We start from the raw sequence: 25,299 nt of genomic DNA on the forward strand, positions 1-25,299 counted from the left end.
ATTCTCTTGGCCACATTCCGACTAGACTTGCATGTCCTGGGTTGAGCCAGGCTGTGCACATCTAGTTGGAATGTGGCTGACAGTGTGCATATCGCATGACTGCTCAATCTCATCACTGGCACCAGAGGACTCTCACAGTGTGCGCTGCACGTGATATGAGGACATATAGTTACTACAGACTTTTATAGAAAAAAGTGGACAACCCCCTTAAGACCCCCATACATATTAGATAGCTGTCATTTGGCCGGCAGTTATCTTGGCCGTCATTCCCATACACAGCAACGCTCGCTCTGCTGAGAGTTCCTGTGTTCTCTGAAAAAGCCAGTGCCAGACATTTCTGACAGTGGCTTATCTCCTGAGAACAAAATGATCGTCAGTCCAAAATTGGACATTCCTTATCCATATCTTCCCCAGCATCAGCTGTTGGGGGAGAGTTGGATGCTACCATACACAGTACACAGTTCATTCTTGCTGTGTGCTGTGCAATCTCAGAGCAGTATGACATAGGGGCAGATACCCTGATTCCAGCAACGTGTCACTTACTGGGCTGCTTGATGTAGTTTTGATAGAATTCCTGTTTTCTCTGTTGTAGATGTAGCAGTGCTCAGAATGCAGAGCCCTGTATAACCCCGCCCCCACCCTTGATTGGCAGCTTCCTGCTTTCACTGTACATTTTCAGCAAGGTGCCAATCAGTGGCGGGCCTGACTGGCCTACATGTGAAAACTAGTCAGGCAGTGATAATCTCCTGTTAAAAAAACACTGATTATATTGAAACTACAGCACACAGCCTAATAAGTGACACATCCCTGGCATCAGGGTCTACCAGACCGGCAATCCAAGAGACAAGGGTAAGCAAAGTCAGGAACAAGATCAGTACTGGAGAAAACAATAGTGATATCCAGTGTCAGACTGATGTGCCAAGAGCCCACCAGTAGCCAACTCCAAGGCCCCACTTTTCAGCTACATGCAAATGTAACATTATCCTCAATGACAAATGTATATATCAATGAACGGGGTAGGTTGTTAAATGAATAAGATGCCGCCTCTGTCTGTACATAGGGATTCCAGTATATAGTGCCAAGTACTGCTCATATAAGAGGGTGGTGGTCTACTCTTCCACAGGGGCCCACCGGAGGATTCTCCTCTTCTCCGGTGGGCCAGTCCGAGCCTGGTGATATCAACCTGTAGTGCCAGTAGATTTTGCCTCCATTGTGAGGCTGCTACCTGCTGTATATTTTGGGATGAATTGCATCTTTCGTGGCACTGAAAGCAGATCAGGGGAGTAATAGACGCAATATTTGCTGGTTTTGGCTTGGGTTTGCGTGGCTTGGACAACCCAATTTGTAAATGGCTTTGGGTAAACCGTTGGGTATACTGTACATCAGAAGGGTTAACCTTGGGACTGGTGACACATTGAGCTCAGTTATCAATACTGTCTAAAATAAAAACTGCTTCTTGCGTGCGCTAACAACAAAATACAATACTCGTAGGGCATGACGAAACATGACTACACAACATGACGGTGCATCCTCTAGGAACATGCTCAGTCTGGTCATGATGTTGGGCCTTTTGTAAATTTTCTTTATTTACCTCTGGCCAGTCTTTGACTATGTCTTATCCACGCAATGTTAGCATAGTCATTCACTGTCATCTTTTTTGTTTTACGTCCTTTGTACTTAGGTAGTTTTTGACATAATTCTAAATAAACATGTCTGAGATGTTCTTCACTCTTCATGTTACAGAAAAATGCTAAGTATGCGATACCTAACCTAGATAGCTTGCCTCCTTTATCCATATCTTATGAACAGAACAAGGATATATTGATGTGAAAAGGAAAGTTTATGATGAATGTCTATGCATCAAATATTTTTAAAGGGGTTGTAAAAGTTTAGAAAAACGTGGCTACTTGGCTTTGTCCAACTATAACAAAAGGAAGAGATGGTTCAAAATTCATTAAAAAACTGTATAACCTCTTTCTCTACTACCGTGGCTCCCGTGGCGCCCCGATCTTCAATCTTCTGATCACTAAAGCCTTTGATTAGCTGCAGTGGTCAGGTGGCTAGAACTGGAAATCATCTAGTCACCTAAAAGCTGCAGCCAATCATATCACCCATTGGTCAAGGGATTGAAGAACTGCATACCATTGCTTCCTGTTCTCGAGTAATAGCAAGTGAGTATACATGTTTGAAAAAGCGAAGAACCTCTGTACGCTGAGCAGTCTAAGGGCCGGTATGGCGATTTTCTGATAGAATCTCAAAGCTGATGAAAGCCTTGTCTAGCACATAGAAAAGTGAGTGTGGATTCATCTGAGTGTATCTCACCGGATTTCTCCTGGATATTTAGCTTTTATTTTTTCTATATGTGGTTGGGTTTTCGTGACCCCTCCCATATATATTGTACTATAGTTTGCTGTGGATTTGCGATATGTATTAAACACTGCATGAATTAGCGGAAGTACTGTGTGACTGAGTAGGGTGCCGACATTGATTACACTTTGCCTCCAGAAAGTTAAAAACAACTTAAACCTTTACATGATAATGAATTCTTTTGGTGTGTAGATGACATTCTGTCCTGGGTAGGTGTTGGAGATAGTTTGATCTTAATACTTTCTAGTAAAGGTACCTTCACACTGAACGATATCGCTAGCGATCCGTGACGTTGCAGCGTCCTGGATAGCGATATCGTTGTGTTTGACACGCAGCAGCGATCAGGATCCTGCTGTGACATCGTTGGTCGGAGCTAGAAGTCCAGAACTTTGTTTCGTCGCTGGACTCCCTGCAGACATCACTGAATCGGCGTGTGTGACACCGATTCAGCGATGTCTGCACTGGTAACCAGGGTAAACATGGGTTACTAAGCGCAGGGCCGCGCAACACAAAAAAAATTATTTTAAGCAGTGCGTCACTTTCTGATGATGCATGCCTTTTAAGTAGTAGAACATGTAGAGCTCTTAGAAATGCTCTATTGGACATTTGATCCTATACATGCAATAATATAAAATAAATAAATGGCGCATTAAATCATCAAACATCAGTGGATTCATTTGGTCCCTTTACCAGCAGATGAGGTACTTATATATAAGTATAAGGTACAATTCCATAAAATGAAGGAGTCTCGTGTGCAGATGGCCAGCTCACACTGAAATGACATTATTATATAAGAACAACCCTAGGAAACAAACATGGAGAGGTGATAATGGGTTAAAGCCTGAAATTCTTCTGTTCTGCTGAAGCAGTGGTAACCGTTTTAGATTCATCTTGTGTTCTGTGTGCCTCACGTTCTTTTTGACCGGCAGGTTGTCTATCAGTATGTACCGCATTAATACACTACAGTCCAGCAAAGTGTCCTTCATCATGAAGCGTAGTCACCCAACTGAGTAATATGTTCTGTACTTTAGCCTCATTCTTGCAGTTCAGCATCAGGTCATTCGAAAATGTTGATGCCTCCATGAAGTTATTGCTCAGATAAAGGTCAGTAAAAAGTGGTGGAAAGAGCAGTGAGACCTAAACTAACATCCGAGACGTTCACCCCATTACCTGTCTACACGTTAGCAGAAAGCTAAAGTAATCTAGGAGTTACTGCATCATTTTATTGCACTTCGCGTGTGTATACGGTGCAAATTCTATGCAGTAACGATATTTCATGCTAATGGATTCGTCTTTATGAATGTAATTGACTCTCCTAAAAAGTGAGCCAGGTCATCTCTTGGGAGGAGGCAACTGAATCAAATGCCAGGCTAGCTTATCTGTTGGTTCTTCTTGTTTGGACATGTCAATAGGTCACCAATTTTCTTTTTACATTTTCCTTGGATCCCTAAGTCCCATCTTTTCCCATCAATTCTCTAAAGATGATGTTGATTAAATCAATACAAAGCTGGCCTCATACTTTATTGGCCAAACTCTCCAATTATGGCAGCATTGGCCGAAAAATGTATTGTGCATCGAGAGGTGTCCAGACAGCATCTACTGTTGTCCAACATGCCTGTACTTTTTGTTTTGAGGGTAATAAGCCTCCACCAGAAGTGTCGTAACTTACTCTTCTGTCCCTATTGAGAACCCATGCATGCTCAGCTCAACTTGGGTGTTTATGGTTCTTGAAGGATTAGCTGGTAACCGAAAGATCCAACATCTAAGATCTAAGGTGTGTCAACAGTTTAAAAGTGGTTTCCCCTTTAGTAGTCCAGGCTCGTTCAGGTCCTGCATGGTTGGACCTTTATTTCAATTTAAATCATTCATGCATTCTTAAAGGGAAAATAGCCTAACACGTCATCCCTCGGTGATAACAGCTGAATGCGAGGGGTTACAGGTCCGTGGTTTCCATACTTGCCAACAATTTAATTTGGAAACTTAGAACATTTAAGGCACATACTCGGTAACACATGGGACAGCCCCAATAGTCTCAGAGCAGTTGTTACTCACTTTCTCATCTCCTGTGCTTGTCTCTGTTTCCCCTCTAGTAGTTCTCGTCGGATACCATAGTTAAGAGGCATACACCTTGTTACTTTACTCTTCTAGGCTTTATAAGGACAGCTCAAGAAGCTACACGCTTGCTACAAAGCTTGCAATAACTGTGGCTCATGACAAACTCTCCTGGAGTCCGCAAACTTGGCTGTTACATCAAGGTGGCTGCAAACTAGACTGTGCTGTTCCAAGGCGTTGTCCACACATTTGGCTCTGTTGTATTAAGGTGCTTGTCTGCATACCCGACTTTGCTGTTCCAAAGCGCTGTCTGTACACTATGCTTTGCTATATTAAGTTCCTGTTTGCAAACTAGAACTGGTGTTCCTAAATGTCCACACTCAGCTCTGTTGTGTCAAAGTGCCTCTCTGCATACCCTGTTCTGCTGTCTCAAGGTGCAAGTCCACATCCTAGGCTCATCTGTACCAAGGTGCCATTCAGCTCCACTGTTCCACATACTCTCCAGCGTATCCAGCTCCACACTGTTCCATCCAGCATACTCAACTCCATTGTTGACCGCTGTTCCGCATGCTCTCCAGCATCTTAAGGTCTGCTGTATCTCAGCCCGAGCCTGCTCATCCAGACCTACAGGGTAGCGAATTCACTTCACCAGGTGAAACATGACGGCAGCCCACAAAAAAATTATTTTAAGCATTTTTTTAAACCCAACCCCAAAATTTGGACCTTTGGTATGTCTTTCATTTAAAGTGTCTGTGTTCATGAGGTCTGTTGAGATTAAAGGGAACCTGTCACCTGAATTTGGCGGGACTGGTTTTGGGCCATATGGGTTGAGTTTTCGGGTGTTTGATTCACCCTTTCCTTACCCGCTGGCTGCATGCTGGCTGCAATATTGGATTGAACTTCATTCTCTGTCCTCCGTAGTACACGCCTGCGCAAGGCAATCTTGCCTTGCTCAGGCGTGTACTACGGAGGACAGAGAATGAACTTCAATCCAATATTTCGGGTAAGGAAAGGGTGAATCAAACACCCGAAAACCCCGCCCATATGACCCAAAACAGGTCCCGCCAAATTCAGGTGACAGGTTCCCTTTAAGAAATGCATTGAACTGGCATCAGAAGCGGAACCAATGTGACACTGCTTTTAGAAAAAAAATGCAGAAATTTGTATTTTAATCTCATCTTACCCCTTTAAGTGGGTATTGATTTCCATTATATCCATTAGAAATATCACACTATATCTAATGCACTAATGCATTGTAGGGCTGACAGTCCAGGTCTCACTGTAAATAGCACATGGCAGGAACTCTGACCCGGTGGCCACACAATCTAATTTACCATACTTGCCTGATGAAGACACTGACATTCAATCCCCGGTTCCACAGTGCTTGCATTGCAGAAGACGGTCTACGTGTTATAATTGAAATTCGTCATACTCACACATGGGGACAACACTCCAAGATATAACATAAAATATTCCTATTATCAAAAAATTATTATTTTTTTTAATTACCGGTAATTTTATTATATTTCGACAATGTTACGACATCATACATAAACTCAACGTAATTCACATTTGTATACAATAAATGGTTATTTGCAAAAATGTGACTTGTATAAATTACCGTATTTTCCGGCGTATAAGACGACTGGGCATATAAGACGACCCCCAACTTTTCCAGTTAAAATATAAAATCTTTTCAAAAGTCAGGGGTTGTCTTATATGCTGGGTGTCGTCTTATAGGGTGGGTGCGGAGCAATCTGCGGTCGAAGTATATAGTGGGGGGGAGTGGTCCTGATGATGAGGTGAGGAAGCGCCTCACCAGGAAGGTGTAAGTGAAGCAAACTGTCAGCGTCTGGGATGCCAGGGGTATGCAAAAAAGAGAGAGAGCGGTGCCGTGCCTAGAAAAACACTCCTCTTTCACTCATCTGGCTCGCCCTTGTATCCTGTTATCTCCTTCTCTGCCTCTGCTTCACTTACACCTTCCCGGTGAGGCGCCCCCTCTCCTTGTCATTGGGATCGCTCCCCCCACAATATGCGGCGACCGCAGATTACTCCGCACCTGCCCTATAAGACGACACCTGGCGTATAAGACGATACCCGACTTTTGAGAAGATTTTCAAGGGTTAAAAAGTAGTCTTATACGCCAGAAAATACAGTATTGGTTGTAATTATTTATTGTTTTAAGCTTTGTAGAAGTTTCTTCCCCAGTTCCAGAGGTGCCTCTATACTGTATAACATACTTTATCCGATGAAGGAGTCAACCCAACGTCGAAACGCATTGTATGAATGAGTCATGGATCAAGAGAACATACACTCTTGTCTTCACTCTTTGGCAGCGCCCGAGAATCACTGCTTTTTTTTGTTTGGTTTGAATACAATTTTAATAATAGGCAGGTGATGCAGGAAGGTCATGAGGACCATGAACAGGACGAGTAGAACGGAGACATGAGCTGTGGGTCTTCCAACAGAAGAATGACACCTCCTCGTAACACGATGTATGGAGAAAGATGTGATTCCAGACCATGGTTGTGACCCAGGACATGAAACCAAACACAAATCAATGTTGAACGTCAACTGAATATATCATAAAGATGATTGCTACTGCAGATACACAATAGGAACGTTTTTCATAGATACAACTGTAGAAAGGGTGAAAGTTTGTGCACGCTGGAATTTTGGGCTCATGTGGTCATATAAGGATTTTTTTTTCTTAAAAAATTGAGTTAATTGTGGTAAAATTATGTGGACACCCGACCTTCGTGTCTAGTACCAGAGGAATTTTCCTTTGATTCCTGTACATTTGGGATTCTATATTAACATAGTAACATAGTAACATAGTTAGTAAGGCCGAAAAAAGACATTTGTCCATCCAGTTTAGCCTATATTCCATCATAATAAATACCCAGATCTACGTCCTTCTACAGAACCTAATAATTGTATGATACAATATTGTTCTGCTCCAGGAAGACATCCAGGCCTCTCTTGAACTCCTCGACTGAGTTCGCCATCACCACCTCCTCAGGCAAGCAATTCCAGATTCTCACTGCCCTAACAGTAAAGAATCCTCTTCTATGTTGGTGGAAAAACCTTCTCTCCTCCAGACGCAAAGAATGCCCCCTTGTGCCCGTCACCTTCCTTGGTATAAACAGATCCTCAGCGAGATATTTGTATTGTCCCCTTATATACTTATACATGGTTATTAGATCGCCCCTCAGTCGTCTTTTTTCTAGACTAAATAATCCTAATTTCGCTAATCTATCTGGGTATTGTAGTTCTCCCATCCCCTTTATTAATTTTGTTGCCCTCCTTTGTACTCTCTCTAGTTCCATTATATCCTTCCTGAGCACCGGTGCCCAAAACTGGACACAGTACTCCATGTGCGGTCTAACTAGGGATTTGTACAGAGGCAGTATAATGCTCTCATCATGTGTATCCAGACCTCTTTTAATGCACCCCATGATCCTGTTTGCCTTGGCAGCTGCTGCCTGGCACTGGCTGCTCCAGGTAAGTTTATCATTAACTAGGATCCCCAAGTCCTTCTCCCTGTCAGATTTACCCAGTGGTTTCCCGTTCAGTGTGTAATGGTGATATTGATTCCCTCTTCCCATGTGTATAACCTTACATTTATCATTGTTAAACCTCATCTGCCACCTTTCAGCCCAAGTTTCCAACTTATCCAGATCCATCTGTAGCAGAATACTATCTTCTCTTGTATTAACTGCTTTACATAGTTTTGTATCATCTGCAAATATCGATATTTTACTGTGTAAACCTTCTACCAGATCATTAATGAATATGTTGAAGAGAACAGGTCCCAATACCGACCCCTGCGGTACCCCACTGGTCACAGCGACCCAGTTAGAGACTATACCATTTATAACCACCCTCTGCTTTCTATCACTAAGCCAGTTACTAACCCATTTACACACATTTTCCCCCAGACCAAGCATTCTCATTTTGTGTACCAACCTCTTGTGCGGCACGGTATCAAACGCTTTGGAAAAATCGAGATATACCACGTCCAATGACTCACCGTGGTCCAGCCTATAGCTTACCTCTTCATAAAAACTGATTAGATTGGTTTGACAGGAGCGATTTCTCATAAACCCATGCTGATATGGAGATAAACAGTTATTCTCATTGAGATAATCCAGAATAACATCCCTCAGAAACCCTTCAAATATTTTACCAACAATAGAGGTTAGACTTACTGGCCTATAATTTCCAGGTTCACTTTTAGAGCCCTTTTTGAATATTGGCACCACATTTGCTATGCGCCAGTCCTGCGGAACAGACCCTGTCGCTATAGAGTCACTAAAAATAAGAAATAATGGTTTATCTATTACATTACTTAGTTCTCTTAGTACTCGTGGGTGTATGCCATCCGGACCCGGAGATTTATCTATTTTAATCTTATTTAGCCGGTTTCGCACCTCTTCTTGGGTTAGATTGGTGACCCTTAATATAGGGTTTTCATTGTTTCTTGGGATTTCACCTAGCATTTCATTTTCCACCGTGAATACCGTGGAGAAGAAGGTGTTTAATATGTTAGCTTTTTCCTCGTCATCTACAACCATTCTTTCCTCACTATTTTTTAAGGGGCCTACATTTTCAGTTTTTATTCTTTTACTATTGATATAGTTGAAGAACAGTTTGGGATTAGTTTTACTCTCCTTAGCAATGTGCTTCTCTGTTTCCTTTTTGGCAGCTTTAATTAGTTTTTTAGATAAAGTATTTTTCTCCCTATAGTTTTTTAGAGCTTCAATGGTGCCATCCTGCTTTAGTAGTGCAAATGCTTTCTTTTTACTGTTAATATTACATCCTTAGGACAGGCCGTACATTTGTGATAGCAGCGGCCTCACTTTTGGCACACTTGGCCATCTGCAGAATGAAAGGGCATCGGTGATTACTCATTTATAAGCTGACATAGATATTACTATAGTGGTGTAGCTGTCTCTTGTACTGCCTGTGCCTGGTACTGAGCCTGTGTATTTGATCGTCAGTTCCAGAAAGAGCCAGGCAAATGCAGACGTAGATGTATTCAGTACTGCAGTAAAGGAGCAGTCGTACTCCAGTAACAACAGTGTTCTTCCTTCTGCTGATTTCCATGTTGTAAATTATAGCCCCCACTACTGAATAGTACCCATCCGATCTGGCATTGTTCACTGTGACTCAGTAATGGTCCATTAAAGGGGTCAAAACCGATAAGTCTGCAGTCACTCTATGTGACTGGAGACTTATGAATCTACAGCGCAGGAATTCAACGGTTTCGGACCTGGGAATGGGGGGTATGTATAAGTTATATATGCCCCCGGCAGTGGGTGCGGCCTCGCTCTCCCTACTCTAATATTGAGCAGAGGCTGCGCCCCGACCAGTGATGCGGACGGCCAGTGGGTATATCTAACTAGAGGGCCTTGCTCCATACAAGTGTATGGAGATTGAGGCCACGATCACCGGCCGGGGGGATGTATAATGCATACATACCTTCCGTTCATGGGTCTGAAACTGGCAAATCCCCACAGCGCACAGTGAATTATCGATTTTCACCGGACAACCCTTTTAAAATTGGCCGATCTTGGCCCATTACCAAGTTCTGACCAACTTCTTACACATCAGTCCGCACTCTTTTACTGCCCTGATTACTGATGATCGTTTTGTCCCCATGCAGGATCCATGTTATCGGCAGCACATGACCTGTTTACACAATATTATCACCCATTGAATGAACCTTTATTCTCATTGGATACCTGATTGCCATCATGTTTACAGAGGCCGATAATCAGAACAAAGTTTATTATGAACGCTCATTTATCAATTCTTCCTGTCTCAAAGGGAACCTGTCAGATGATTCATGCGGCCCAATCTGCCGCATGAGTCGGAACCTGGCAGCACATTTGCAGCCAGGTATATTTGTCTGTGAAATACTCCTGCATTTCAGATAACATGTACTGTAGAAGTCTGACCTGAGACCATACCCAGAGACAACACTACTCTAGAGTAAACCGGAAAAGACAGCAACATTTGCATGCGTGAAATGTAGGTTTTGCCGCCTGTTTTAATGCAGATTCGCCAAAGATTTCATCCATACTACACTTAGGCTGTCTGCACACGTTGCTGATTTTTCTTGTTTTTTTTTTCGTTTTTTTGCTATAAAACCGCAAAAAAAGCATACATTATGCATCCCATCATTTAGAATGAATTCCGCAATTTTTTGTGCACATGATGCGTTTTTTTCCATGAAAAAAAACACATCGGGGTAAAAACACGCAAAAAACGCATGCCAATTTCTTGCAGAAAATTTCAGGTTTTTCTCAGGAAATTTCTGCAAGAAATCCTGAACGTATGCACTGCGGGTCAGTTTCCACATTGAAAAGGTCTGCAGTTTAATCTGCAGTTTTACCAATGAAAATCAGTAGCACCCTTTAAATAAGCACTATTCCTCCCATCAAAATTTCCATCCTATTAATACATTGCAATCATCATACTTGTGCATACAGCACTGTGTACTTACAATTGCTCATTTTGCCTTTATGCCCAGCTAATTCTTCTCTAGTCGCTGCTCCACCTAAAAAGTGGAAGTCTCTGTTCCTTTGCATGATTCATCACCCCTTGAACTCCTGACCCAATTGCTCCTTTTCTCCCCCCGCCAGGGACTTTTGCAGCGACTCATGACTTATACAGGTCATAATATATACATAAAATACAGGTCTAAATTAGCCTCTACATAGAGCTTAGAAGGTTTTTAATCACGTAATGTCTTAGAAAAGAGAAGAATTATCTGGGTAGAAAGGTAAAATGAGCAATTGTAAGTACACAGTGCTATATAATATGCTGACTACAATATATTAAGAGGATAAAAACTTAGGCTGTGTGCACACGTTGCTGATTTTTCTTGTTTTTTTTTTTCGTTTTTTTGCTATAAAACCGCAAAAAAAAAGCATACATTATGCATCCCATCATTTAGAATGAATTCCGCAATTTTTTGTGCACATGATGCGTTTTTTTCCATGAAAAAAAACACATCGGGGTAAAAAACGCAGCATGTTCATTAATTTTGCGGATTTTTTTGCGTTTTTCCCATTATATAATGCATTGGGAAATGTCCGGAAAAATCCGCAAAAAAAAACGCACCAAAAACGCGGTAAAAAAACGCAAAAAACGCATGCCAATTTCTTGCAGAAAATTTCAGGTTTTTCTCAGGAAATTTCTGCAAGAAATCCTGAACGTATGCACTGCGGGTCAGTTTCCACATTGAAAAGGTCTGCAGTTTAATCTGCAGTTTTACCAATGAAAATCAGTAGCACCCTTTAAATAAGCACTATTCCTCCCATCAAAATTTCCATCCTATTAATACATTGCAATCATCATACTTGTGCATACAGCACTGTGTACTTACAATTGCTCATTTTGCCTTTATGCCCAGCTAATTCTTCTCTAGTCGCTGCTCCACCTAAAAAGTGGAAGTCTCTGTTCCTTTGCATGATTCATCACCCCTTGAACTCCTGACCCAATTGCTCCTTTTCTCCCCCCGCCAGGGACTTTTGCAGCGACTCATGACTTATACAGGTCATAATATATACATAAAATACAGGTCTAAATTAGCCTCTACATAGAGCTTAGAAGGTTTTTAATCACGTAATGTCTTAGAAAAGAGAAGAATTATCTGGGTAGAAAGGTAAAATGAGCAATTGTAAGTACACAGTGCTATATAATATGCTGACTACAATATATTAAGAGGATAAAAACTTTGATGGGAGGACTTCTTGAAGTTGCTTGATAACTGTTATGATTGAATCAATACATAAGTTCCATCGTTTCTTCGCGAATGGTCTTCTTTAATTACAAATTCACTTATTGCCCAAATTTTTGATGCCGCATCTACACATCAGCTCCTACTAAGTCAGAGCAAGACTTGATGGCTTTTTAATAACTTCTCCTGTATCCTTCTCGTGGCCACTGAGTGATGGTGATAAGGTTAAACCTACACCAGACTTTAAGCTTCCAGAGACAGGAGAGTGAAAGGAACGATCAATACCTCTCCCTCCGGCCACAGCTCAACACCCGATGATTCATTGTCTTCTCACCTTCTGGGCTCTCGTCCTATCGATATTCTACCCTTTTGGTTCCATGATTGAGCTCATGTGCTTCCCACAGTTCACATTCATCTCTTTGTGCCAATCTTTACAAAAAATGATATATAGCTTCATCTTAGAAGCTTAACATACAGCTCCATGATATTCATGTTTAGTGTTTACAGGTGCGATGCAAAATGTTACCATAATTTCTCGTCTCCCGCGTAGAACGACGTTGCCACCATCAGCTCCGAGCATTTTTCAATCAAGGACAGTAAGAATGATAGAAATTATGGGGGGCCTGTTAGTTCCATAAATCCGCAGAATTTCTCAGGTGTACATATTAAAGAATAACGCGAGTATCATGATTGTAAGGAAAGCGGAGCTATTCTCCGACTTGCAGGTGGTGTACATTATAGATGTGAAAGTTGCCCATAACTTATGCATGAAAGTGCCGCTGTCATCGGCTACACCAGGTGCTGCTTAATTCAGGAAGAACGCAACTTTATCCAACCCGTTAGAATACTTCTAGATCTCTTTTATTTAAAGAGGAACTTTTTAATATAACATGGTGGTGAGATCCTTGATCCGGGACATCTCTGGTAGAAGATTGTCTCCCGAAAGGACTGTAAAGGATCAGGAACTCAAAATTCTAGAAACTGACCTACAACATCGGGGGGGGGGGAGGTTTGGAAGCTTTTAGGGGTACAACTCACACTCCTCACTTTGAAGGGTGCACAGCAAATGTCCAGGATCAGTGCTATGCAGAGAGGAGCTGGGAAGGTTTTGCGGTGCTCAACTCTTGACACAGCTCCTTCAATTTCAGGAGTGTGAAGGATGTCCCGACATCGAAGGGACCCCATACTAGTCACAATTTATGGCATATTTTAGGAATATCCCATAACATTGTGTGATGGGAATATCCCGAAGTCATTGAGTACAATAGCTCCTTTTGACTCATCCCCATTAAAGGGAATCTGTCACCAGGTTTTTGCTACCTCATCTGACAGCAGCATAATGTAGGGCGATAGACCCTGCTTCCTGCAATGTGTCATTTAATTTCCTGGGTACAGCAATTGGGATGCAGAGTTTTTAGATGTAATATGTAGCATAGCTGAGAAACCTAACCCCGCCCACACCACTGATTGGCAGCTTTCTATGTACATTGTATGCTGACAGTAGTATAGCTAAGAAAGCTAACCCCGCCCACACCACTGATTGGCAGATTTCTATGTACATTGTATGTTGATAGTAGTAGAGCTCAGAAAGCTAACCCCGCCCACACCACTGATTGGCAGATTTCTATGAATATTGTATGTTGACAGTAGCAGAGCTCAGAAAGCTAACCCCGCCCACACCACTGATTGTCAGATTTCTCTGAACATTGTATGTTGACAGTAGCAGAGCTCAGAAAGCTAACCCCGCCCACACCACTGATTGGCAGATTTCTATGAATATTGTATGTTGATATTAGCATAGCTAAGAAAGCTAACCCCGCCCACACCACTGATTGGCAGATTTTTATGTACATTGTATGTTGACAGTAGCATAACTGAGAAAGCTAACCCCGCTCACACCACTAATTAGCAGCTTTCTATGTACATTGTATGTTGACAGTTGCATAGCTGAGAAAGCTAACCCCGCCCACACCACTGATTGGCAGATTTCTATGAACATTGTATGTTGACAGTAGCAGAGCTCAGAAAGCTAACCTCGCCCACACCACTGATTGGCAGATATATATGTACATTGTATGTTGACAGTAGCATAGCTGAGAAAGCTAACCCCTCCCACATCACTGATTGGCAGATTTCTATGAACATTGTATATTGACAGTAGCAGAGCTCAGAAAGCTAACCCCGCCCACACCACTGATTGGCAGCTTTCTATGTACATTGTATGTTGACAGTAGCAGAGCTCAGAAAGCTAACCTCGCCCACACCACTGATTGGCAGATATATATGTACATTGTATGTTGACAGTAGCATAGCTGAGAAAGCTAACCCCTCCCACATCACTGATTGGCAGATTTCTATGAACATTGTATATTGACAGTAGCAGAGCTCAGAAAGATAACCCCTCCCACATCACTGATTGGCAGATTTCTATGTACATTGTATATTGACAGTAGCAGAGCTCAGAACGCTAACCCCGCCCACACCACTGATTGGCAGCTTTCTATGTACATTGTATGTTGACAGTAAGCTGCTAATGAGTGCTGGAGGGCGTGGAGCTCTGGCACGGTGGAATAACACTTGGAGCCCGGTGCCCAATCATCGATGGCATCACTGTCCCCGCTTTTGTACTGATTGAACATGAAGAAGAAGTCAGAGAGCAGCTGCTGCCAGGACTTCCCCTTCATGTTCAATTCTTACGAAGGCGGGGACAGTGATGCCTGTGCTGATGTATTCTGCAGCCGGTAGGACCAGCAATGTTTGCCCTTTGAGTGGGTACACCAGTTCGTACAGATACAGCAGAAATTATTGAAACTGTTGTACAATTCTGCTTTGAGCACAGGAGTAGTGAAGATAAGCTTCTATGACCGATTCCATTCTCTGGAAATATAGCAATGTTTGTCGAGGTAAACAATTCAGCTATTTCATACTTGTCTTTTTTTTGTCCCTCAGGAAAGGCCAACAACAATGTCCAGTGGGATGAGGACTCCATGGAATATATCGCCGCCAATCCAGTGAGGATAGCCTTTGTTTTGGTTGTTCACGGAAGAGCCTCTCGTCAACTCCAGAGGATGTTCAAGGCAATTTATCACAAAGACCATTACTACTATATTCATTGTGACAAGGTACGGATCTAAAGCTTGTCCTTGTCACTCACCACAGGCAAATGGAGTTTTTCTAATAAGTATTAGCGGCTTATAAACACATACATAACGTTAACAAAGAGACTATCCCAAGGGAAAATCGATCTCTGCGGTCTTGTCCATCTATTCTTTATCATCTTAGTCGCGTAGTTGTCAGCACAACCATTTTTGTAGAGCCTCAAAGACTAATAGAGAATGCACTGTCCAGAATTTTTGGGAACGTTCCTAATTTTTCGGTTGAAGTCCCGACCAATGTAAGGCTGTTTCGGGATTTGAAGGGATGGGGTTTCATTAAAACTTTCAATAGTGGGTGGCTCTATTCTGTACAGTATGTGGGTGTTAGTGGGTAGGACTGGGGGCGAGATTCTTCCCATGCCAAAGACATGAGTCCCATCAGAGAAACAACCCCCCCATCTATGCCGACCATCATGTCCTGTGAAGTGACGATTTAGTTGTTGGACTATTTTTTTTTATTATAATTTTTAATTAAATACATTTTTCAATTTTTACAGAAAAGAAAAAAAAATGACATTTAAATTTTCCACTATCATTTACAGATTGTCGACCAGTTTTATTCATTCGGATAACCATTTTCAAGTACCGGTATATAAAGAGTAAAAGCTCATGAACAAACGAACTCATAGACCCAGAAAAAAGGAAAAAGGGGGAGTTGTCGGACAGTTTTAAATAATAGATCACCTTTAAGTATTCAGCTGAAATTGCTTATATTCTCCAACGTGTATACCCCAAACTCAAGACATTTAAAGGGATATTAAATGATGTACTATCTACAGGACTTTTTACAATGGGAGTGGAGGGAAGGCAGGCTTTAACCGTTGAGTCTCATATTTCCTCATTTATCATTTATTTATTAAAACAGAGTGGCAGTGCACTTGTGCAATCATAACTTCATTCTTTACCTGTCAGATTGCTGGAAAAAGCAGAGTGCACCGCTCTGGCAGTCCCATAGAGAATGAATGAAGCAATGGAGAAGCATTTGTAATGCTATGCCATTCTAATGGAGATAGAAGTGGCCATTACCAGTTATCAGTAGGGAACTCAGTAGGTGAAACCCTCAACCCCCCCGATCCAAAAGTTCTCTCTTGTGGGTACATGATCATTCCTCCCAGCCACAATACCCTTTCCCCAACCAGAATAACCAGTAAACTGTTGCTTACTGCTTCTTTTACAGTCTGGTTGTAGCTCTTCTTGTATTTTTAGCAGCCTGTCTTCATAGAAATTAATATAAATCTCAATTATATTGTACTTACAATTATTTTCACCCTTTCTGTACAGAGGTCTAATTATCTACACAGACAAGTAACCCAGTTTGCCAGTCAGTATCCCAATGTCCGTGTCACATCGTGGAGAATGGCTACGATATGGGGAGGAGCAAGTCTGTTATCCACGTACCTGCAAAGCATGAGGGATCTGCTGGACATGTCAGACTGGTCGTGGGACTTTTTCATCAATCTGAGTGCAGCTGATTATCCAGTCAGGTACAGTCTTTCCTTTTGCTATATAACACATTATAAATATCAGTCAGAGGCGAAGTTCCCACGGTGCAAAAATGAAGTTCCCACGGTGCAAAAACATAACGGATATTCTGCTGCACATTGCGGCACAATAAAAGTAACCAAAGGACATGAAGTATAACAACTCAAAAAATACATATTAAAATTTAATATGTATTAGCGCAAATAGAGCAACACTAAAATTTGTCAGAAAAAATCCAGCAATATAGTCAAAACAGTTACATAATACAGAAATATTTGAGTATTGAGAAATGGGTGCAATAAAAACAGTGTTGCACCATGGATATAGAAAAAGGGGGGGTATATGAAGACTTGGTAACACAAAGTAATAGCTGCCAAGAGGGTAAGGTGAAGTGCCCAGTGCTAAATAGATCCCCTAGCAGCTATATGGGGTGAGAACGTAATATCAAGTGAAGGGTAAATACCCTATAGTTCAGCAACCCCAAGGTAGTCAAAATATAGGAGGACTAGTCCCCTATCCGCATCTTACCCTTTTCCTTCTCCATGGTTCACAAAACGCGCCCCTACGCGCGTTTCGCCCACAGCTTCGTCGGCGAAATTTCTCAATACTCAAATATTTCTGTATTATGTAACTGTTTTGACTATATTGCTGGATTTTTTTCTGACAAATTTTAGTGTTGCTCTATTTGCACTAATAAATATTAAATTTTAATATGTATTTTTTGAGTTGTTATACTTCATGTCCTTTGGTTACTTATATTTGAGGAAGTATCTCAGGGTATTTGCCCCATTAGTCCTGTGTAATCCAGACGGGACTGTCTTTCATGGCAATGGTATCTGTATCTGAGGTTTTGTTTCTGACATTGCGGCACAATGACTGACTATCCTGTGGATCTATGATCTTTTGTGTAAGCGCTCATGTTTGAGTCCACTATGAAATATACTACATGTTAATATTTTTCATTATTTAGGACTTCATGTTAATATTTTTCATTATTTAGGACTTCACTGGCTCAATGCAACCCTTCAGTCCGTATGGTTCTGGGTTTTGACATGCCTTAACCTTCCTTTATTTTTATGATTTATAACCTGGATCCTGAGGCTTGTGCCCATATGTATTTATCTATACATTTATTGATATGGGTGCAAGCCTCATGATCCGGCTTTGAAATACTTACTTGATCAGTCCAAAAAAATAAATGGAGACTAAAGCTTGAAAAAAAAAAAAAAACGTGAGCTGAAACATTGCATTGGGCCAATAAAGTCCTTACTGTTTACAATTTGAAATGTAGAAGTTTTTCTTTGTAGATGTAGAGTACCGTATATATACAGTATAATATATGTATAATGTGCAAAAGTCTTAGACACATGGTCACACTAAATAGTTATTTGATTTAAATTGCTTTTTTTGTCTATTCACTTTGTGAATTGTGAAAGGTAGTGTGTCAACAGGTTTTTGCTATTTAATCTGAGTGCAGCATAATATAGAGAAAGAGACCCTGATTCCAGCGATGTATCAATTATTAACCCCTTCATGACCTTGGGATTTTTCGTTTTTCCGTGTTCGTTTTTCACTCCCCTCCTTCCCAGAGCCATAACTTTTTTATTTTTCCGTCAATTTGGCCATGTGAGGGCTTATTTTTTGCGGGACGAGTTGTACTTTTGAACGACATCATTGGTTTTAGCATGTCGTGTACTAGAAAACGGGAAAAAAATTCCAAGTGCGGTGAAATTGCAAAAAAAGTGCAATCCCACACTTGTTTTTTCTTTGGCTTTTTTGCTAGGTTCACTAAATGCTAAATCTGACCTGACATTATGATTCTCCAGGTCATTACGAGTTCATAGACACCTAACATGACTAGGTTATTTTTTATCTAAGTGGTGAAAAAAAATTCCAAACTTTGCTTAAAAAAAAAAAAAAAAATTGCGCCATTTTCCGATACCCGTAGCGTCTCCATTTTTCATGATCTGGGGTCGGTTGAGGGCTTATTTTTTGCGTGCCGAGATGACGTTTTTAATGATAGCATATTGGTGCTGATATGTTCTTTTGATCGGCCGTTATTGCATTTTAATGCAATGTCGCGGCGACCAAAAAAACGTAATTCTGGCGTTTCGCATTTTTTTCTCGCTACGCCGTTTAGTGATCAGGTTAATGCTTTTTTTTAATTGATAGATCGGGCGATTCTGAGTGCGGCGATACCAAATATGTGTAGATTTGATTTTTTTTTTATTCATTTATTTTGATTGGGGCGAAAGGGGGGTGATTTAAACTTTTATATTTTTTTTATTTTTTTCACATTTTTTTTTACTTTTTTTTTACTTTTGCCATGTTTCAATAGCCTCCATGGGAGGCTAGAAGCAGGCACAACGCGATCGGCTCTGCTACATAGCGGCGATCATCAGATCGCTGCTATGTAGCAGAATTGCAGGTGTGCTGTGAGCGCCGACCACAAGGTGACGCTCACAGCTGCCGAGGATCAGTAACCATAGAGGTCTCAAGGACCTCTATGGTTACAATGGAGACGCATCGCCGACCCCCGATCATGTGACGGGGGTCGGCGATGACGTCATTTCCAGCCGCCCGGCCGGAAATGGTAGTTAAATGCCGCTGTCTGCGATTGACAGCGGCATTTATCTAGTTAATAGGTGCGGGCAGATCGCGATTCTGCCCGCGCCTATTACGGGCACATGTCAGCTGTTCAAAACAGCTGACATGTCCCGGCTTTGGTGCGGGCTCACCGCCGGAGCCCTGCATCAAAGCAGGGGATCTGACCTCGGACGTACTATCCCGTCCGAGGTCAGAAAGGGGTTAAAGGGATTGCCCCATGAACAAAAGTTAATTTTAATCAATAGATTTTGGAATAATAATAATTTCCACAATTGGATATAATTAAATAAAATGTTCCTGTGCTGAGATAATCTTATAAATGTGCCCCTGCTGTGTACTGTGTAATGGCTGTGTCTGACCATACAGGAACATGGTCTGATCATACCACAGCTCCTGGGCAGGGGAGGAAGCAAAAGAGAGTATACAAACAGGACAGAACAGGATTGTAGTTTATTTTTTTCAGGAGGTAAAACATTTTGCTGCCAGTTTTTATGCAATGTTGTACTTCAAAGAAAGAATCATTTGTGATTCTATGCTGTAATGTTTGTATACTTTTTCCCTCCACCCCTTCTCCTCAAGAGCTGTGGTATGATCAGTCCAAGTTCCTGTATGGTCAGACACAGCCATTACACAGTACACAGCAGGGGCACATATATAAGATTATCTCAGCACAGGGACAATTTATTTAAACACATTTAGTTGTGGAATTTATTATTATTCCAAGATCTATTGATTAAAATGAACTTTTGTTCGTGGGAAAGCTTTGTTATAGTTTCAATACAAGCAGTGTTTTATCAGCAGGAGATTATCACTGCCGGACTGGGTCTCATGTCAAGGTCAGTCAGGCTAATGTGTGTAATCCCACCCCCAACTGTGATTGGTAGCTTTCTGCTTATGCACAGTGTACACAGAAATCTGACAATCAGAGGTGTGTGCGGGGTTATACACAGCTCAGCACCTGACCACTGCTACCACTCCAGCAGGGAAAACTTGGATTCTATGAAAACTACACCAAGCAGCCCAGTAAGTGACACATTTCTGGAATCAGGCTCTCTGTCCCTACATTATACTGCTTTTACATTACATAGCAAAATTCCTTTGAATTGATAAAACATTAGAACATTTCTTTTTTTGAAAGTATTCTTACTTTGCAGATATTTTCACACCTGCCTAAATCTTTTGCACAGTACTGTATATACGGTATATAAAATATACATACTATAGCTCGTATTGTATCATAGTATACAGTATCAGCTGCTTTTGAGTTTATTCTCAGCTATGTAAAGAATTAGTCCAGTTTTCAGCATCTACCTGTGAAGGCGATTGTATGTGTTCGTGGGCAGAGAGCAGAAACTTGTGAGAATTCCAATAGCAAAGTATAGAAGACTAGATGGTGGCCCGATTCTAACGCATCGGGTATTCTAGAATATGCATGTCCACGTATTATATTGCCCAGTCACGTAGTATATTGCCCAACGACGTAGTATATTGCCCAGCCACGTAGTATATTGCACAGCTACGTAGTATATTGCCCAGCCACGTAGTATATTGCCCAGCCACGTAGTATATTGCCCAGCCACGTAGTATATTGCCCAGCCACGTAGTATATTGCCCAGCCACGTAGTATATTGCCTAGCCACGTAGTATATTGCACAGCCACGTAGTATATTGCACAGCCACATCGTATATTGCACAGCGACGTAGTATATTGCCCAGCCACGTAGTATATTGCCCAGCCACTTAGTATATTGCCCAGCCACGTAGTATATTGCCCAGCCACGTAGTATATTGCCCAGCCACGTAGTATATTGCCCAGCCACGTAGTATATTGCCCAGCCACGTAGTATATTGCACAGCCACATAGTATATTGCACAGCGACGTAGTATATTGCCCAGCCACGTAGTATATTGCCCAGCCACGTAGTATATTGCCCAGCCACGTAGTATATTGCCCAGCCACGTAGTATATTGCCAAGCCACGTAGTATATTGCACAGCCACATAGTATATTGCACAGCGACGTAGTATATTGCCCAGCCACGTAGTATATTGCCCAGCCACATAGTATATTGCCCAGCCACGTAGTATATTGCCCAGCCACGTAGTATATTGCCCAGCCACGCAGTATATTGCCCAGCCACGTAGTATATTGCCCAGCCACGTAGTATATTGCCCAGCCACGTAGTATATTGCCCAGCCACTTAGTATATTGCCCAGCCACGTAGTATATTGCCCAGCCACGTAGTATATTGCCCAGCCACTTAGTATATTGCCCAGCCACGTAGTATATTGCCCAGCCACGCAGTATATTGCCCAGCCACGTAGTATATTGCCCAGCCACTTAGTATATTGCCCAGCCACGTAGTATATTGCCCAGCCACGTAGTATATTGCACAGCCACATAGTATATTGCACAGTGACGTAGTATATTGCCCAGCTATGTAGTATATTGCCCAGCCACATAATATATTGCACAGCGACGTTGTATATTGCACAGCGACGTAGTATATTGCCCAGCCACATAGTATATTGCCCAGCCACGTAGTATATTGCCCAGCCACGTAGTACATTGCCCAGTCACGTAGTATATTGCCCAGCCATGTATGTAACAGGTTAAAAAATAAAAAATAAACATATACTCACCTTCCGAGGGCCCCTTGTAGTCCTGTCGCCTGTGTGCGGTGCACGCGGCAGCTTCCGGTCCCAGGGTTGGATGAGCGCAGGACCTGTGATGACGTCGCGGTCACATGACCGTGATGTCATGGAAGGTCCTTCTCGCATAGCATTCTTGGCCCTTGAACCTGCCGCTTGCACTGCCGAGGACAGCGCGCACGTCGGAGGGTGAGAATAACCTTTTTTTTTATTATTATTATTTGTAACATTAGATATTTTTACTATTAATGCTGCATACGCATCATCAATAGTAAAAAGTTGGTCACAGAGGGTTAATAGCGGCGGTAACATAGTGCGTTACCCGCGGCATAACGCGGTCCGTTAACGCTGCCATTACCCCTGTGTGAGCGCTGACTGGAGGGGAGTATGGAGCAGGCACCGGGCACTGACTGCAGGGGAGTAGGGAGGGACTAATCGGACTGTGGCCGTCACTGATTGGTCGCGGCAGAAATGACAGGCAGCTTGTGAGACCAATCAGCAACTTGGATTTCCATGACAGACAGAGGCCGCGACCAATGAATATCCGTGACAGACAGAAGGACAGACAGACAGACGGAAGTGACCTTTAGACAATTATATAGTAGATAGTGCGAGTTTTCATTATAGAATGGATGCACCACATGTGATAATAACTGGAGATGACGTCCTCCTTGATGTAGCGGAAGTGACAGCCATAACCAACCATCCATTACTCATCATCATAAATCAGTGAGATCTCTCTTCTGTCAGACCCTCTGTGCTCCAGGGGGCTTAGTGGTTTTTACTATTTTCCAGCATATAAATGACTAAGGTTAAAATTAAAGCCTTAGTTCTTTTTGAGTTTCTAATTATTGTCATTATTTAGTAAGAGCCGACTTTTAATTTTAAGCTAAGCTGCATGGGAAACTTCAACCACAAGAATCATTCAAATCGATTCAAATACATTTTAATGTAAGGCATCAAAACATGGTCTTCTCATCACTACTCATCACTACTTTTTTGCTACCTCGTGTGAGAGCATCATGATGTAGGGGCAGAGATCCTGATTCTAGTGATGTATCACTTACTTGGCTGCTTGCTGCAGTTTTGATGAAAACTGTCATATCTACTGCAGATCTAGCATGGATGTTGAGCTCTGTATAATCCAGCCCACACCACTGATTGGCAGCTTTCTGTGTACACTGTGCATAGGCAGAAATCAGCCAGTCACTGTGGGAATAGATAGTGACCACCTGGCATTGTAGCTTGTCTTTCATCTTTTTCCAAAATGGATAACATTTTTTTTCAACCTTAGTATTGGGCTCTGAAATGCCCTTTGCATGTGGGCCACCACTCCATGCCTTGTCTACGGGACTACTGGAGATGTTTGAATGCTCCATTCACTGTCCTATGGAGCAGCGGTGTGGATGCGTGGTAACCTCCACATTGTAACGGGACAAGGAAATTAAAAGTCCTAATGAGTAATTACTTGTTTGTAAGAAATGTCCTGTTTGAACAATCCCTTTCGAGAAGGTCCCATGTTGAACAGCTTATCGGTAGGGAAACACGATGCTGGTACTGCTATTTCTGAACCCTTTCGATGTACCCATATAGAAGGAACAATGCTCCTACCATCCAGAACTTGCCAGAAGTTAACCAATCCAAAAAAGCTTTCATCTTTTTCTTAAAAGGTCCAAAACCTTTCTAGAAATATGGACCTCGGCACCTATTGTGAATGGAGATCTGAATTCATGAGATCTTAACATGTGAACCCACCCTAAGCTGCTAGACGTTCATTCATTGAATAGTTAATGATAGTCTTGGATCAATTATTGTCAGTAGCCTACAAAGGAGTCCACTGGTCAAATTCATAAATGTCAGCAAGAAGGATAGTGCCATAATCAGCTTGAGAACAGTCGACTCTTGGATCCTTTGAGATGACCGTCTTACATTCATTTTATAGAATTCATTGATACTGAAGGAAACTAGTTTGATATTTTCCGCCATGTTGAATTTTCCTTGCTTGAGGCATGAGCTGCAGTGACTAAAGCTTACACCACAGGCGGTGGAGATAACGTTTGTATACTGAGCAATCTGCGCAGAGTAGAGAGAGCTGTGACACAGTATGTCTGTGGTCACTGTCTTAAGGTGTTGCCTAGAGCACTTCATATATTCAAAGCTGTCCCGATAGACTGAGTCTGGAAGATTAGAACAGTGAGACCTCTTTTGACATTTGTAGAGTAGATCTATATGTTAGGTATAAAAATAGACTATATAGACATAGGTGTTGGGACCCATATACATTATACCTAGGAGCTTTTATGTCTACATGCATAGCCATTATTACGGAGTTGGCTCCTCTATTATAGCTATAGAACTTCCACTCTTCTGAGAAGACTTTCTTCGAGATTTTGGAGATTGTCTCTGGGAATTTTTGCCCGTTCTTCTCGAAGAGCATTTGTGAGGTCAGACATTGGTGTCCCATGAGAGGGCATGGCTTGTAATCTCCATTCTAGTTCATCGCCAAGATGTTCAATGGGGGTTGAGGACAGGAATCTGTGCATCAGTCAAGTTCTTCCTCACCAACTCCACCCATCCTGCATTTTTAGACCTGGTTTTGTTCACCGGTGTACAGTCGTGGGGAACAGAAAAGACTTTTCCTCAAACTGATCCCACAAAGGCATACAATTGACCAACATGTCTTGTATGCTGAAACATTAGGACTTCTTTTCATTGGAACCAAGGGGCCTAGACCAACCCTTGAAAAACAACCTCTTAGCAATATCACTCCTCCACCAAACTTTACAGTTGGCACAATGCCGTCAGGCAGATGACGTTCCCCTGGGATTTACCACACCCTGGCCTATCCATCACATACCAGATACAGAACCAGTGATTTGTCACTCCACAAAACACGTTTTGCCACTGCTGCAGAGCACAGTAGTGAGTACTTTACTCCACTCCATCCGTCACTGGACATTCTGCTTGGTGATGTAAGACTTGCATGCAACTGCTTGCCCTTGAAGCTCTTGTTGCAGTTTTTGTGCTGATGTTAAAGAAGTTATCCACCACTTGGGCAACTTCTTCTGATACCCCTCAGTTGGCTACCATAAAATAATAAAGTTTATACTCACCTCCCGTGCCGGCGCTGTGCACCCTCTCGGGGCTCACGTGTGGTTGTTGTTACACATGGTGCCCAATCAGAGCTGGCGTTACTGTCCCCGCCTTCGGACATATCGAGCATGAAGAGGAATTC

At 42.1% G+C, this 25,299-nt stretch overlaps 1 protein-coding gene across 1 annotated transcript in view; it reads left to right on the plus strand.

Annotated features, from left to right (window-relative positions):
• Window positions 1-25,299, plus strand: part of XYLT1 (xylosyltransferase 1) — a 331,938-nt gene that overhangs the window by 206,159 nt on the left and 100,480 nt on the right. Inside the window, exons 3-4 of the mRNA XM_069734116.1 lie at window positions 15,119-15,291; window positions 16,606-16,808. Of these exons, the coding sequence (XP_069590217.1) occupies window positions 15,119-15,291; window positions 16,606-16,808 (376 nt within the window). The remainder of the gene's footprint in view (window positions 1-15,118; window positions 15,292-16,605; window positions 16,809-25,299) is intronic.

The sequence above is a fragment of the Ranitomeya imitator genome, chromosome 7, assembly GCF_032444005.1.
Source record: "Ranitomeya imitator isolate aRanImi1 chromosome 7, aRanImi1.pri, whole genome shotgun sequence".
NCBI lineage: Eukaryota > Metazoa > Chordata > Amphibia > Anura > Dendrobatidae > Ranitomeya > Ranitomeya imitator.